General features: G+C 35.6%; 1 protein-coding gene across 27 annotated transcripts in view; it reads left to right on the plus strand.

Moving 5' to 3' along the window:
• Fxr1 (FMR1 autosomal homolog 1) overlaps positions 1-15,335 on the plus strand; it is an 877,806-nt gene that overhangs the window by 31,922 nt on the left and 830,549 nt on the right. For all 27 annotated transcript variants that reach the window (XM_087186580.1, XM_087186582.1, XM_087186581.1 and 24 more), the window contains exons 4-10: positions 3,513-3,584; positions 3,964-4,112; positions 4,327-4,420; positions 5,145-5,261; positions 6,642-6,812; positions 8,766-8,844; positions 12,645-12,754. In XM_087186580.1, the coding sequence (XP_087042706.1) occupies positions 3,513-3,584; positions 3,964-4,112; positions 4,327-4,420; positions 5,145-5,261; positions 6,642-6,812; positions 8,766-8,844; positions 12,645-12,754 (792 nt within the window). The remainder of the gene's footprint in view (positions 1-3,512; positions 3,585-3,963; positions 4,113-4,326; positions 4,421-5,144; positions 5,262-6,641; positions 6,813-8,765; positions 8,845-12,644; positions 12,755-15,335) is intronic.

The raw sequence follows: 15,335 nt of genomic DNA on the forward strand, positions 1-15,335 counted from the left end.
TTTCTTCATCATGTGTTTTTTTTCTAGTCAGCTTTATAGACTGCCTGAAGCATTTTTCCACTTAGGAAGTAAATTTTGATGCATAGATATAGTAAAAAATGAAAACATACTGTATATGTCCTTTTCGGTTCTTCTGAAAGGATTTTGTACAATGAAGTTCCAATTGAGTGATGAAGTAGATGAGAATATCTCATTTTGTTCTTAGAAATATAGGATGTTGTCGGGCCGGGGATTTAGCTCAGTGGTTTCGCTGCCTGCTGTGCCAACGCAAAGACCTGAGTTCGATCCCCGGTACCAAAAAAAAAAAAAAAAGAAATATAGGATGTTGTCATCTGAAGACTTCATAGTATGAAATACGTAATTTCAGATTCATCAGTAGGATCTAGAGTGCTGCTCTCTCTTAATCTCAGATTTCTCTATTAATCAGTGGCCTTTCACTGTAAATTTTCTTCTTTGTAAGTGGAAAATAAGAGATTCCAAATTCTTTACACTTCAGAAACAGCCACACCAGCCAACAAAGATGATGTCTCCGGTAGTTTTTGTACTTTTTTTTGAAACAAATGCAATACTTCAGGTTATGCAATATGAAATTGTAGGATGATACAGTAATAATTATTCATTTCATTATGATACCTTTCTAGGTGATGGAATCATTCTTCCGTTTTAATTGAGTCATTTTAAAAAGTGAGATGTAGCTCAGTAGGTAAATAGTATAGCTGAGAATAATTGATGGATGGTAATGAATTAGTAAATATTAGGTACAGAAGAAATAAGGTCACTGTTATTACTTATTATGGAAGTGAAAAGATAGATTTTACTCAAAAGCTTTCTTTAGAAGATCTTTGAGGGGTAAAAAGGATGAAATACTGAATAGTTAGATCTGCTCATAAAAGAAATTCAGACGTTGAAATTGAATCAACTGGATTCTTAGTGGCATAGTGACCTTCATGATTGTTTTTTTTTCATAGCTTTTCCCCCTAATCATGTTGTACAGTAAAGTTTATCCTTAGGGTTTGTCTTATTCATTTACTGTTCCAGTATTCCCAACATTTCAAGATGCCTACCTTTCACATGATCTTTTAGAATAATTTTGTTTTTTTAATATGGCATCTTGCTATGTTAGCCAGACTAATGCTCTCAAGTGATCCTCTTGCCTCAGCCTCCTGGGGTTGTAGAACAGATACATACGACTATACCTGGCTTCATATGATCTTAATAGAAGCTTCAGCCTTTCCAAAATTGTTTGCATGTATTTTGCCACATCACTGTTGACCTCCGTGGGTAGATTTTCTTGGCTCCCTCTGGACAGGAGTTTTAGTTTCTCTAATTGTTATGGTTATTTTTCCCTTGCTGAGACATGCATAAGTTAAGGGAGGAAAGGTTTATTTAGCTAACAGTTTGTAGAAGTTTCAGTTCATATTGGGTAGCTCCAAGGCAGGGTGGCATGGCAGAGGGGCAACAGAGGAGAAACAGTTCAAGGAAGGAAGGCAGCAAAGTAGCAAGGAAGCAATCAGCAAGCGACCAGCAACAACATTAGCCCTCCTTTCTGTCCCTTATATTAGGCTACCCACCCTTAAGAGGTGAGTAGCACTCATACCCAGGGTGGGGTGGAATCCTAGCATCACACCAGGAATCAATCCCAGCATCACATAGTTAACCCCAGCATCACACATTCTAGATCTAGCCACCTCTCAAAAATTCCACTTAGGATGTCACATGAGGCTTTAGGAGGACATCTGGTTACAAGCTGTACAATAAGCAAGATTTTTGTGGGGACAGTTCATTGTTTCTTTGGTATATTTTCAGTACAGAGAAGCTGCCACCCCCTTCTGTGCACTGAAAATATGCTGGGCTGCTGAGCTGTGTGATGTCTGCCTGTTAACTCCAACTACTTGCGAGGCTGAGGCAGGAGGATCAAAAGTTTGAGGACGGTGAGGGCAGAAAGACTATCTTAATTGAAAACTTTTAAAGGGGTTAGGGATATAGGATATAGCTCAGTGGTAGATATTCTCTAGGTTTCATCCCTACTACCTCAAAAACAAAGAAACAAGAAACAAGTCATTGTATCATCAGGAATGCTAACTTTGCTGGCTCCCAGAAAAAAATTTTCTGATCCCTTATGATACTTCCTAAATTGATACTTTACATACTTAAAAAATTTAAGATGCAGTTTTTTATTGATGGAAGCTTTTGTAAGATACTTGTGTTGGGTGTGGTGATAATGTGCATAGTCCCCACTACTTTGGAGGCCAAGGTAGAAAGATCAGTTGAGTCCAGGAGTTTGAGACCAGCCTGGGCAACATTGCAAAACCCTGTCTCAAATGAACAAAAACTTGTGTGCAAGATACTTGGGTGCACTGCTAGATGGCTACATGTTTGTTTAATTTTTTGTTTTAAAGCTAAACAATTACAGTAAATTTGATTTAGGGTCTTTATCAATGGGGCTAAATGTCATATTCTTACAGTAATTTTAATATTGTGTCTATTGTTTTTTGAAAGCTCTTAGCGAGTGTGGTGGTACAATACCTGTAATCTTAGCTACTAAGGAGGATTGAAAGTTGGAGGCCAGCCTGAGTACCTTAGTGAGACCTTGCCTCAAAATAAAAAGATGGCTAAGAATGTAGCTCAATGGTAGAGTATTTGCCTAGCTTGAGCATGGCCCGAGGATCAGTCCTAGCACTGAAGGAAAAGATCAACAAAAAAAGCAGTTCCTAATTTTGATGGTGTTGACAGAAACTGAGGGACCTATGTTACATATTATGAAAAAAAATGCCTTGTAAGAACCTTTTCTTTAAAATGATATTTATGTTTAGTAAGCCTTCATTAATTTGGAATTAGGTTTTCTTTGTGTGGGGGGCGGGGAACAGGGGCTTGAAGCCCTTTTTTATTTTTGAGACAGGGATTCCCTAAATTTCCCAGGCTAGGCTCCAATTTTCAGTCCTTCTGCCTAGGCCTCCCAGAGTGCCGAGATTACAGGTGTGTACCACAATGCCCACCTGGAGTTAGATTTTTAAGAAGCCAAATTATACCCCATAAGTGGTCAATCACATTTTTAAGTTTGTACCACTTTCTTAAATTTCGCTTATGAACACCAATTTATTTCTCTTTCTTTCCCTCTTTGCAATTGCCTCTCTCCTGGCCTCTTCTCCCCTTCTCTGGGGATTGAATCCAAGCCTTTGCAGCTACATCCTCAGGCTCTTTCTAATTTTTATTTATACTTAATTATTTGTGATGCTGGGAATTGAACCCAGGGCCTTCACACTGAGCTACATCCTAGCCTTTTATTTTTCTGTTTAGTTGCCCAGGCTGGGCTTGAACTTGGATTCTCCTGCCTCACCCTCCCAGAGTGCTGGGATTACAGGTGTGCACCACCACACTTGGCTCTTAATACACCAATTTTCATAACAATTTTTTGTTGTTGAATTCAGTTAGATTTTAGATTTATAATAAACTGTTGACTATTCTGAAATCTTTTGGGATGAATGGATAAAAGCATTTTTCTCCCTTCTCAGGTATATTCAAGAGCAAATGAGCAAGAACCATGTGGATGGTGGTTGGCTAAAGTTCGGATGATGAAAGGAGAAGTAAGTGATCTTGACACTTGCTTTCTAAGGAAATGCAACTCTTGCTTCCAATAAATGTTATTCTAACTCTCAGTGTTGTTCCAAAAAGCCTCCCTCAGAAATAGTTGAACACACATTTCCAAAATTCACTAGACCACTATTTTCTGTTTGTGTTCTGTAGTGGCAGTTATCAAAGCTGCTCTCTGGAGGTATACTTCAAGCATATAAAGACCACCAAGATGCTTGTAAGAACTTGGAATTTATTCCAGGCAAATTTGACCTCTGAAAGAAACTAAGCTCTCTTAGTATTTGTACCTTAAGGGGAAGATGTACAGAACGTCATTTAAAGTTGATTATTTTTGTTTAGGTGGAATTTTTAAAGTATTTTGATGTCTTTTAGTTTTATGTCATTGAATATGCTGCTTGTGATGCCACTTACAATGAAATAGTCACATTTGAACGACTTCGGCCTGTCAATCAAAATAAAACTGTCAAAAAAAATACCTTCTTTAAATGCACAGTGGATGTTCCTGAGGATTTGAGAGAGGCGTGAGTAATTTTGTTCACTGTTGAATTGCTTTGTGAAATTAGTGTTTTTCAGTGCTAAAAAACCTTTCCCTTGACCAATCAACACTCCTAACAGAAAATATTTTTGATAAATAAAGGTTTTATTGGGAGATGTCGAAATGAAATGTTGACTTTTGCATTAACTCCTAAATTTAGTCTATTACTGAGGTCTTATATTGAATTAATTTCTGTTTAGGTGTGCTAATGAAAATGCACATAAAGATTTTAAGAAAGCAGTAGGAGCATGCAGAATATTTTATCATCCAGAAACCACACAGCTAATGATACTGGTAAGATAACACCATAGTTAAAGGTAGCTAATTAATGGTTTTTGTGTAATTTTTCTCATTAGATATTTCAAAAGATAAAAGCTTAAGCTAAACTTTGTTCATAGTAAATTTATTAATATAGTATAGGAGAAATTTTTATAGCAGTAAAATGTTGCTTTTTGATCATTTCTAGAATAATGAGAAACATGAAACAATATGACATTCTTTTTTTAAAAAATGTATTTTATTTATTTGACAGGATCTCCCTATGTAGTTCAGGCTGACCTTGAACTCATTATGTAGCTCAGGCTGTCCTTGAACTGGTGGGAATCCTCCTGCCTCAGCCTCCTGAGTGTTGGGATTACAGGTGTGCACCACCACACCTGGCCAATATGACATTTTTAACATCACTGAATTCTTTTTTTTTTTTTTTTGGTACCGGGGATCAAGCTCGGGTCCTTGTGCTTGCGCAGCAGGCTGCGAAACCACTGAGCTATAAATCCCCGGCCCATCATTGAATTCTTAATGTGTGAGGATCCTGGATTTCCCACCACCAAACTTAGTGTGATGAGGAAATACAAATAATAGAATTCAGAAAGGAATGTAGAATTATGTAAGAAGGGGAGGGGTTGCTAGGTGAAGAGAAAGTGCAGTGATACTACTTAAAGGAAGGCTTTGTGTAGAATATCATGTTTGTGTTATCTTGAAGAATGATTAAACTTTTTCGTGATTAACTTGTTCATAGTCTGCTAGTGAAGCAACTGTGAAGAGAGTAAATATTTTAAGTGACATGCATTTACGAAGTATTCGTACGAAGTTGATGCTTATGTCCAGAAATGAAGAGGCTACTAAGCATTTAGAAGTAAGTGGGTTAACTTAACAGAAGTTTTGTGTATGTGTATGTCCCATTTACTTTCAGTGGTATACTCCTCCCTTACCCCAAAGTACCTGAGCCTTAGACAAGGCAACCAGGGTCCTGTTTCATGCTTGGTGTCAAAGTCCTTAGAATAATTACTTTTATCCAACATAGCTTTTCTTTTGCTAAATGTCTCTTGACTTTTTGTAAGGGATTAGGTGATAGATGCTAAAGAGCTTAGAACTTTAGAGTAGAACTATGCTGCTAATTCTTTACTCTGTCTTTAACATTTTTTTTACTGCTGTGTCACTTAGTCATGACACTTTCTGAGTAACTTACGTTTACTATAACAATTGTTAGAACCTATCACTGGGTCTGTGCCCTGTCTTAAGTTTTGTTTTCTCCTATTCTTCATTGCTGTTCTATTATGATACTTGTACATTCCCTTGCTCTCACACTTCCCAACCCAGTGCAAGTATACATGCGCACACACACGCACACACACACACAATTTTGTCTTAGAGCATAGAGGTATTTTTATCCTTGAGATAAATTTATGAATGCCCTCAGTAATTTAAAAGTTCCGAGTAAGGGATATATGAATGCATTTCGAGATGAGTATCAAAAAAATTGGAGAACTTATATCTGTAAGTCTCTTAACATTGTTTTAGGATTAGTGTTTTCTGTGACCATAAATTGAGGAAAGCATTTTTCATTTTATGACATGTTTTCTTTATTCAAGACTTAGCCATTTTTCTTATACAGTACTTTTTCAGAAAAATTGTGAAGTATACGTGAATAAAATTTACTATCTTTATTTTTTAAATGAACAGTTGAGTACTGTTATTTACATTCTTAATCTCCATAATTTTTCATATTTTGAAACTGAACCTGGCCTGTTCATAAAACAGCTTTGAATTGCCTCCTGCCTCCAGCCCCAAGGTGTCATGTGTTACTTTATTTTTTAATAAATTTGATTACTGTAGATACTTCATATATAAATTGAATCTTACTATATTAGTGATTTTTTTGACTTATTTCATATAGCATAATGTTCTCAGAGTTCATTTGTATTAGAGCATGTGTCAGAATTTCCTTCCTCCTTAAGCCTGAATGATACTGAATTACATATACATATGTATATATGTATGTGTTCGTGGATGGACATTTGGATTGTTTCCATCTCTAGACTATTGTGAATAATGCTGTTATGAACATGAGTGTACAAAAACTATTGTTTTTTGTGGCTGGGGATTTAGCTTAGTGGCACTGTGCCTGCCTTGCAAGCACAAATTCCTGAGTTCAATCCCTGGTACTGCCAAAAAAACAAAAACAAAAAAAACTATTGTTTTTGAGTTGATAATCTTAATTTCCTTCTTTTATTAGTGCACAAAACAACTTGCAGCAGCTTTTCATGAAGAATTTGTTGTGAGAGAAGATTTAATGGGCCTGGCAATAGGAACACATGGTAGTAACATACAGCAAGCTAGAAAGGTTCCTGGAGTTACCGCCATTGAGCTAGATGAAGATACTGGAACATTTAGAATCTATGGAGAGGTAAGTTGCTGCTTTGGCTAACAACTATACAGTAGTAACAATCTATTTTTCCATTGTGTTATCTGGAATTTCATTTGTCAGTGAAACACTTTTGAGATAGAATCTCCTCGTTTAGTAAAATCATTCAACCTGGAGATATTTACTTAAAAAGTGGACTGAAGTTTTATTTAGGAGCAGCAAAACATTTACTGGTTTATTAACATGCAGTATTTTCAGAAGTTCCATAACTGTATCTCAGATTAAGTACTCCCACCCCTTCCCCAGCTGCTCAGGGATTTTTTTGTTTGTTTGATGCAATTTTTCATTTTTTACAGTTTTGGAAGATCTGGTGCCAGGACCATGTTAATGCTAGGCAAGTCCTTTATCCCTAGCACTGAGCTACATTGCCATCCTAGCTATTCAAATGTTTTTTGAATGCTTACTGTGTGTCAGGCATTGGCAATAGTAAATCACATACAAGTTTTTATGTGATTTGAATATGGATAATACTTTGTCATTGATGAATTGTGAAATTATGGATATTGAATAAATAAATTTTTTAAAAAATATATGTAATTTAGACTTTGCTTTGAGACCATTTTTCAAATTAGAATAATTTTTAAAGTTTTTATTATTTCTTCTTAAATGATGAAATTTTAAGTCTTGACATCTCAATTTGATTCATAGAGTAATCTTTTTTTTTTTTTTTTTTGGTACCAGGCATCGAACTCGTGTCCTTGCACTTGCGAGGCAGGCAGTAGAACCACTGAGCTAAATCCCTGGTCCCCATAGAGTAATCCTGATTAGAGGCTTCATTAGGGGATAGGCTTTAGACCATACTGCTTGTGTTAGAATCCTGTCTTTATCAATTAGAGTGGGCTTGGACAAGTTACATAAACTTCCCTGCATAAGTAAGTGTCTATGTTTTAAAATGATGGTGCTGTTTGTCTTACAGTTTGAATATTAAATCCATTTTTCCTTGTTTTGGTTCTGGGGATTGAATTCAGGGCCTTGTGCATGCTGAGCAAGCTCTCTCCTATGGAGTTATACCCCTAGTCCTGAGTATATCTTTTAATTTTTCTTTTTCTTTTTTTTTTTGGTACCGGGGATCAAACTTGGGACCTTGTGCTTGCAAGGCAGGCGCTGGAACCATGGAGCTAAATCCCCAGCCCCATGAGTATATCTTTTAAAGTACTTATTGCATATGGCACATGATGTACTAAGCAAAAAATGCATTTGACGATCTTTGGTTTTTAAGAACAAACCTTAAAAGAGAAAATAACTGTTATTCAAAATCTTTAAATTCTATTTTTTTGGGGGGTGTACCTTTTTAGCAGATAGATTTTAAAAACTAGTCTCTGCAAAAACAGCTTTTAAAATAATTTCTGATGTTGAGAATAAATTAAAAAGCAGTAGGAGGCCAGGGGTTTCGGTCAGTGGCACTGCGTCTGTCTTGCAAGTGCAAGATCCTGAGTTTGATCCCCTATATCAAAAAAAGAAGCAGTAGGGCCAGGGATGTAGTTCAGTGAGCCGCACCTGCCTGGCAAGCACAAGGTCCTGAGTTCGATCCTTGGTACCGAAAAAAAAAAATTAAAAAGCAGTGCAGTTTAGAATTTTTGAGGTAGTTTAGAATTATATGAGAATATGGACCAGTACAGTGTATTTAAGATTGGGTTAAAGTTTGGCCGCTCACTAGCTACGTAACATGAGTACTGTAAACCATTATTCTCTCAGCAGTCTATAAAGAACCTTAGTGATACCTAACATTATTTGGTTTTAGTAGTTCTGGGGTTTTTTTTTTTTTCTCTCTAAGTATTGGGAATTAATTAACCTGAGGTGGCACTCCATGGGTTGAGAAGAATCTTAGTGTAATGCACTGTACTTCAAAATTTTCTCTTTTTTCATATTTTTCTTTTGGGCTATGGGTTGCTTTAGGATTATAACAAGACATCGTGTTTATTTTTCTCCATCTAGAGTGCTGATGCTGTAAAAAAGGCTAGAGGTTTCTTGGAATTTGTGGAGGATTTTATTCAGGTTCCTAGGAATCTTGTTGGTAGGTAATTCTTTACTAAATATTAAGTTAAATGTTACTTAGTTACATACAGTCACTCAATTGAAAATGAGTCTTATAGGCTGATAACCTTGTTCTACTTTTAATGTAGAACATTTAGGTTACAAATAATTTACTGTCTTTTTAGTGATAACATTTTATTTGACTTTTGTTCTCTTATTAAAATGAAAAGATGTTTTTTTTCTGTTCAGGGTGACTCATTCTTGTAATAGTTTGTCATTTCAGTTTTTCTTAAGTCTTAACCTTGGAGTTTTTTGCTATTTTCCCTTCTTTATTGTCTTATCGTTTATATGTCCGCAGAAATTGTGGTGGTACTTTTTTTTTTTGGTACTGGGGATTGAACTAAGGACCTTGTGCTTGCGAGGCAGGCGCACTGAGCTAAATCCTTGGCCTCTTTGACTGTACTTCTTGATGAGGTGTTTGTGATAATTTTTTCCTTTTGTTTAGTGCAAAAGAAAAAGTAACTGGACTAACAGTAGGGTAATAAGCTTCTATACAGTAGGCCCTGAATAAATAATAATTGGTTTTTGTAAAGGCATAGAAAAAGGTAAAAGGTCATGGGCAGGAGAAAAAGAATGATGATGTTGATACATGAGGAGAGCAGGTTTCGCTGTTGTTTATCATCATTAGTGAAAACCATTGTACCCATGGGTTAAAAAAATTTGAGTTGAACCTGGTTAAATGAGCATTTTAGCTTGAGGTGAGTTAATTTTATGACTGTTATTAATGTGCCCATGCTCATTTAACCATAGCTAAGTCTGTGCTATGTGTTTTTAAGTGGTATTTGAGGCAAATGGGAGGCCTTTTTATGTTTTAAGTCCTTAGTGATTATCCTAAATAATTATAATGTTATAAAGTTTACTTAGGAGGGGAATATGTTTTTGTTCCTTTTTGTCTCATTTTCGTTAACTTTTTGACTAAGGAAATTGTTTCAGCCCTTTGGGTTTCATTTGTATAATGAGGCCAGTTTAGCCTTTAGGAAGTAATTTCCTAGCAGTAGGTGTTTCATTAGTCACATCTAGTAAAACAAACGTAAATAGAAAATTTAAAACATTTCGTTCTTAAAAATGTTTGAATGCTTGACAAAAAAGTGGTTTACCACACAAGAATATGTTTCTTGGGATTCATGTATTGGTAGTTGAAGTTCTTAGCAAAGAGCTTTTCAGTTCTGCCTAGACATTTGGGTAGGCATGGCATTCTGCCAGTTATATATGTCCCATGCCAGCAGTTCTTGGTGAGTCATTGTTCACCATAGACCTGCTGGAGAGATGAGTTGAAATGTTAGAATTGAATAAAAACTTGAAGGATTTTGCATAATTTTAATAAACATTAGTACATAAAATGTTATCAGGTCACCTTTGGCAAAGAATTGGTTTTGAAAAATGATGTACTTTTAGCTTATTTAAATCATACCTAAGTATCAACACCTATCTGGTGTTAATGTGAATGGCTCTAGAACATATAGGACATAATTTAACTGTACTAAGGTTCCCTCACTAAAAATGATTTGATGGTGGGTTATGGACAGGAATCAGATTTCTTTTCAACTCAACAATTCTAAGAAGATAGCCTAGGTCTTACGGAGTTTATGGTACTGTTAATTATGAGTAAAAATCCTTGACACTTGAGCAATAAGGAAATTGGCTATATTTGTATTTCTCTGATTCTGTTCTTGCAATGATGTGAGTCCATATTATGTGTCTTTTCCATCTTATCTCTTGCTTACCTTTGGTGACATGGATTGTGTGCTCTGTAGGAAATAACGTGTTAATAGCACATTGATGAGACAACTCACCCTTGGGTTGTATTGGTTTTCATATATAATAATTTTAAAATGTTCCCTCTAAAGTGGTTTTGGATGAAGCAGTCTTTTGAAAAATGGTACATTCTTAGTCCAAGTGAAAGAGCAAAAGAGAAATAAAGGGAATGAGGACCACTTAGTGGGTAAGTTCCAGAGAGGATTCCTTTACACATTTAGGTTCTAGAATGTGACCATTCCTGTCATTCCCAAATCAGAGGAAACTGTATTCTGTGAACATTGATGTGAAAATGGATCAAAATGTTTCATCTCAGAAACCTTCCTTAATCACTTCTTTACTCTGTCCCTTCAGCATTTATACTCAGTGCTCAATTTGTACTACAGGTCTGCTTCAGTTTGTCAATATGCTCTGGAATTTAAACTATGGAAATGATCAGTTAAAATATTGACGGTCTCTGGTGGGACTAAATAAAACTTGCAGGTAGGTCCCTGCCAAGGACCCCAGAAAGGTGATGGAAGTTTACTCACCACTGGTATAGATTCACAAAAAGAACGTGACAGATTCTGGGGGAAAGAATTGCGCTCTGACAACGTGGTTTTTGCTTTTCGAAAAGATCTTTGCTTATTTTTAGCAGGGTCAAGAATGAAGTTGCTGCTTGAGCATCACTGTGTTAACAAGGTTGTGTTTGTGCTTCTGCTAGGGCTTCTCAGAGAAGATACTCGTCATGTGATTTCCCTCTCCTGTTCTTTTTAAAAACCTGCTCAGTTTCTGCTGCTTTTAAATACTGGGTTATTAATAGGGAAGGAAATTTGAGAGTAAGAATAAAAGAGTGAGGGAATCTTCATTATAGTGCAGTTTGTATATCAACCAGTTTACTGTTGTTACTGATCTTTTATTCATTTGTCATTGGAAGTTTTTCTTTTAAGCATGCCATAGGACATAACTTGCATTTTAAACTCCTTTCAAACAACTTAGTTTAACCTTTTGTGAAAATGATTTAGTAAAATTATTTTGGGATGTAGAGTTGATAAAAGGAGTAACTGTCTAAGACAGTGGTGGCGAACCTCTGGTATGTGTGCTGCAGTGGGCTGTTTATAACACTGAAAGATCTAAAAGGTTCGCCACCACTGGTCTCAGGGATACTTCTGTTCCACATAGTGAAGATTACTAGAATATTTACTTCCACTGCTGGGTGATAGTCCCCAGCGTTGCTTTGTTATTTTATGTGTTAATCTTTAGATAGTACGTTTCTTTGGGAGTCTTCCTGTTCCTCTTTGAGTTTCTGTGTTGATTAATAACTACCATTTGGCAGGCTTACAAGTCAAGTATGGAGAAGGTAAATAATTTGAATTTTATGTTATTTTACAGTATTTCACAGCAAGACATCAGGCATATCATGCATGCTATATGTACTTGTATAAAGCTGTGAAATACTTTGAAACTTACTGGTATAAAATAAGATATTTGTTAAATGTCAACATATCTTAAGATATTCATTCTAAGATTGTCAAGTCATATATCTTATGGATAAGTACAAACTTGAAAATAAAGGCCAGATTGATAATTTATTACTTGTGTGAATGTAATATATAGTAATAAATATTAAATGAACACATTGATACGGTTAATGCTAAATTTAGTTTTTTCTTTGGTGTTATGAGTTGGGGTTGATATTTTACAAATATGAAAAAGACAGGACATTTAAAATATGTTTTGAAATATATTAAATAGGTTGGGATTGATAATTTTACAAATGTGAAAATAGTAGGACATTTTAAAATGTAGATTTTTGAAAATTTCTTGTATGTTGAGTAGCATGGTCAATCTCAGTAACATCAGGCACACTGAAAGGAAAGTTTCAGATTATGGATAAAATGTCTTGATAGTCTGTAGGTGAGTTAATTGAAAGTATAAAGACGGAGTTTTACTTGGTGGTTATAATTTCATGGTAAATCATAAATGATTTGAGCTGATGTTGAAACTGTAGCATTTTAACTTACATTTTTTTTCCTCTCACTAAAGGGAAAGTAATTGGGAAAAATGGCAAAGTTATTCAAGAAATAGTGGACAAATCGGGTGTTGTTCGGGTGAGAATTGAAGGAGACAATGAAAATAAGCTACCTAGAGAAGATGTAAGTATTTAAAATATAATTTATTTACCTACCCTCTTTCCTCCATGTTCTTGGCTGACTTAGTGTGTTACATTTTGGAAATCATGTTGGAAACAGTTATGCCTTTTGTAGTGCTTAACTCTGATGTAGTAGGTTGTTAACTTTTTTCTATTCCTTGTAATATTATTTAACGTACTTAAAAAGAAGTTATCTTTTAATTGTAGGCTGTGGGTTCTTAGTTTTTTTGTTTTTTTTTTTTTTAAAGCTCGTACTTGATACAGAAGTTTCAGTTTGATTATCTTAGAAGCTATTTTATTCTTACATGATAAAGCTATAGAAGTTGATACTCAGCAAGTCTATTAAAAAGGAATTTATCACAGTCTCTTTGACCTGTTTTTCTTTTAGTCTGAAAGAATTGATCATGTCTTAATTAAATTCTTTCATGTTTTTGTGTTGCTGTTAATTCTGATCCCATCTTTTTGAAATTTTTTATTTTTAGTCTCTTCTCACATGTTGATGCTTGGTTCAAAATTCTGTTTACTCTTTGCACATCACCTTTAAGGGGATCACACACATTTGTGGGTACAGTGATCATCTCTATACTTGACTGAAGCTTTGTATGCCTAAATATAAGTCAAGGTTTTTCTCCAGAATTATGTTTGAGAAAGCAGTACACTCAAAGTTTCAGTTTTGAACAATATCATACTGTTTGGGGGTGTGTTAACTGTTAACATAGTATTAGTCTTTTAAAACAGAAGATAGAATCGGACTTTTTTTTTTTTTGGTACCAGGGATCGAATTTGAGTCCTTGCGCTTGTGCCACAGGCGGTGAAACCACTCATCTAAAGCCCCAGCCCTGGAATCAGACTTTTAAAAGAGAAAAAAACTTGTAGACATTTAGCCCAGATGAATACCCACCAAATACTGGGTGTTGCAAAGATGCCTGTTGATGAAGATTAAAGCTGATGGTGTTACATTTTTGTAGTTGTCACTTTTTGCCTATATACTTAGTATGTGAAATAATGGTGATCCATTTCGCATTCAAGAAGTACCTAAGTACTGGTCTGAAGATAATGATAGCCAGGACCATTAAATGGCTCAACTGTAAATTTCTAAGCTTGATATTAATATTTGCTCTTCATTTAGTTCACCTTATTCCCACTTGTTTTACAGTATTCACCATTTTGGTGTAACCTTCTTATTCTAGATTCTTCATAAAAAGGAACTTAATTGTACTTTCCTAAATTGGAAGTTTGGACTGTTGTTACTGCCATTTTTTTTGCAAGGGTAAGAAATATAAATGGTTTGCTGAGACCAAAGGAGTTAATGATTTTAAATGACTAAGCAGTGTGGGATGTAAAGATAAGGGGGTACTATTAGGGATTGAACCCTGGGCTTCTGCACTGAGCTTTATTTTTTGAGACAGTCTCACTAAGTCACTCTCTCAGTCACTTTCTTTGTTACTGGGACAAAATGCCCAGTACCTACAACTTAAAGGAAGAGAGGTTTGTCTCGTGATCTGCTGATTCCACAGCAGAACCACATGGAAGAGGAAAGCTGCTAATGTCATGGTGGCCAGGGAGCAGTGAGAGAAGGGAGGGACTGGGGAGGGTGATGTACGCTTCTAAGTCATGTTCTCAGTGACCTCCCTTTACTGAACAGACCTCACCTTCCAAGAGCAAGTCAGTTATTGGTCCAGTCCTCTTCCAAAAGCCCTGCCTGTGAGGAAGGCTTTATTGCTATAAACCACAATAGCAGTTATGTTGCCCAGGCAGGGGTTGAACTTGAGATCTTCTGCTTCATCCTCCTAGAGTGCGTTTGCCAACACGCCCAGCCAAGACACCACCTTTTTGTCTGTGATGTGTTTCTTCCTCTTTAATTAGTGGATTATAAAAGTATTTTGCACCTTAAGGATCTAGGCCTTTGTTTTTACAGATGTATAGCAAATATTCCTTCTTTTTTTCCTTGATTCTTGATTTGATTTTTTTCCCTCTGTTTAGACATTTTAAAATTTTTATATCATTGAATTTTTTTCAATTTATGCTTTATGATTTTGAATTTTCTCTCATGCTTGGCAAGGTCTTTTTTGCTCCTAGATCATTTAGAATTCTCTAGAATTTGTTTAGTATGTGGAATTGTTTATTTGGAATGTATTTGGCATAATTTATAAGGCATCAAAAATAGGGATCCTGATTTTTCTGAGTGTGTGGTTGTCAGTGTCATTTATTAAATATAATCAGTTCTTAGCATTTTTTAAAATCTTGAAATTTCACCGAGTAACTAATGAATTTGTGTTCATTAATAATCATTTGCTCTTTAAACTTTTTTCTTACGGCTTTACAATAGCCATTAAATTCTGTAAGATATGTGCTTTTAAGATTTCTTTTTTTTTTTTCTTTCTGGGTACCGGGGATCAAACTTGGGTCCCTGTGCTTGCAAGTCAAGCAACGGAACCACTGAGCTAAATCCCTGGCCCTAAGGGTTTCTTTTAACACTCTTTTTTCTTTGGAGGTAACTATTGGTGATGGAATCTCCTATTCAAGGTTACTGCATTGTGTTTCTCCTGTTCCCTAGAGATAATCTATCTAGAATGACTTGGTTT

Source organism: Heterocephalus glaber, unplaced genomic scaffold, assembly GCF_053883595.1.
Source record: "Heterocephalus glaber isolate CG9 unplaced genomic scaffold, H.glaber_assembly_v1.0 deba00001504, whole genome shotgun sequence".
In the NCBI taxonomy this organism is placed as follows: Eukaryota; Metazoa; Chordata; class Mammalia; order Rodentia; family Bathyergidae; genus Heterocephalus; species Heterocephalus glaber.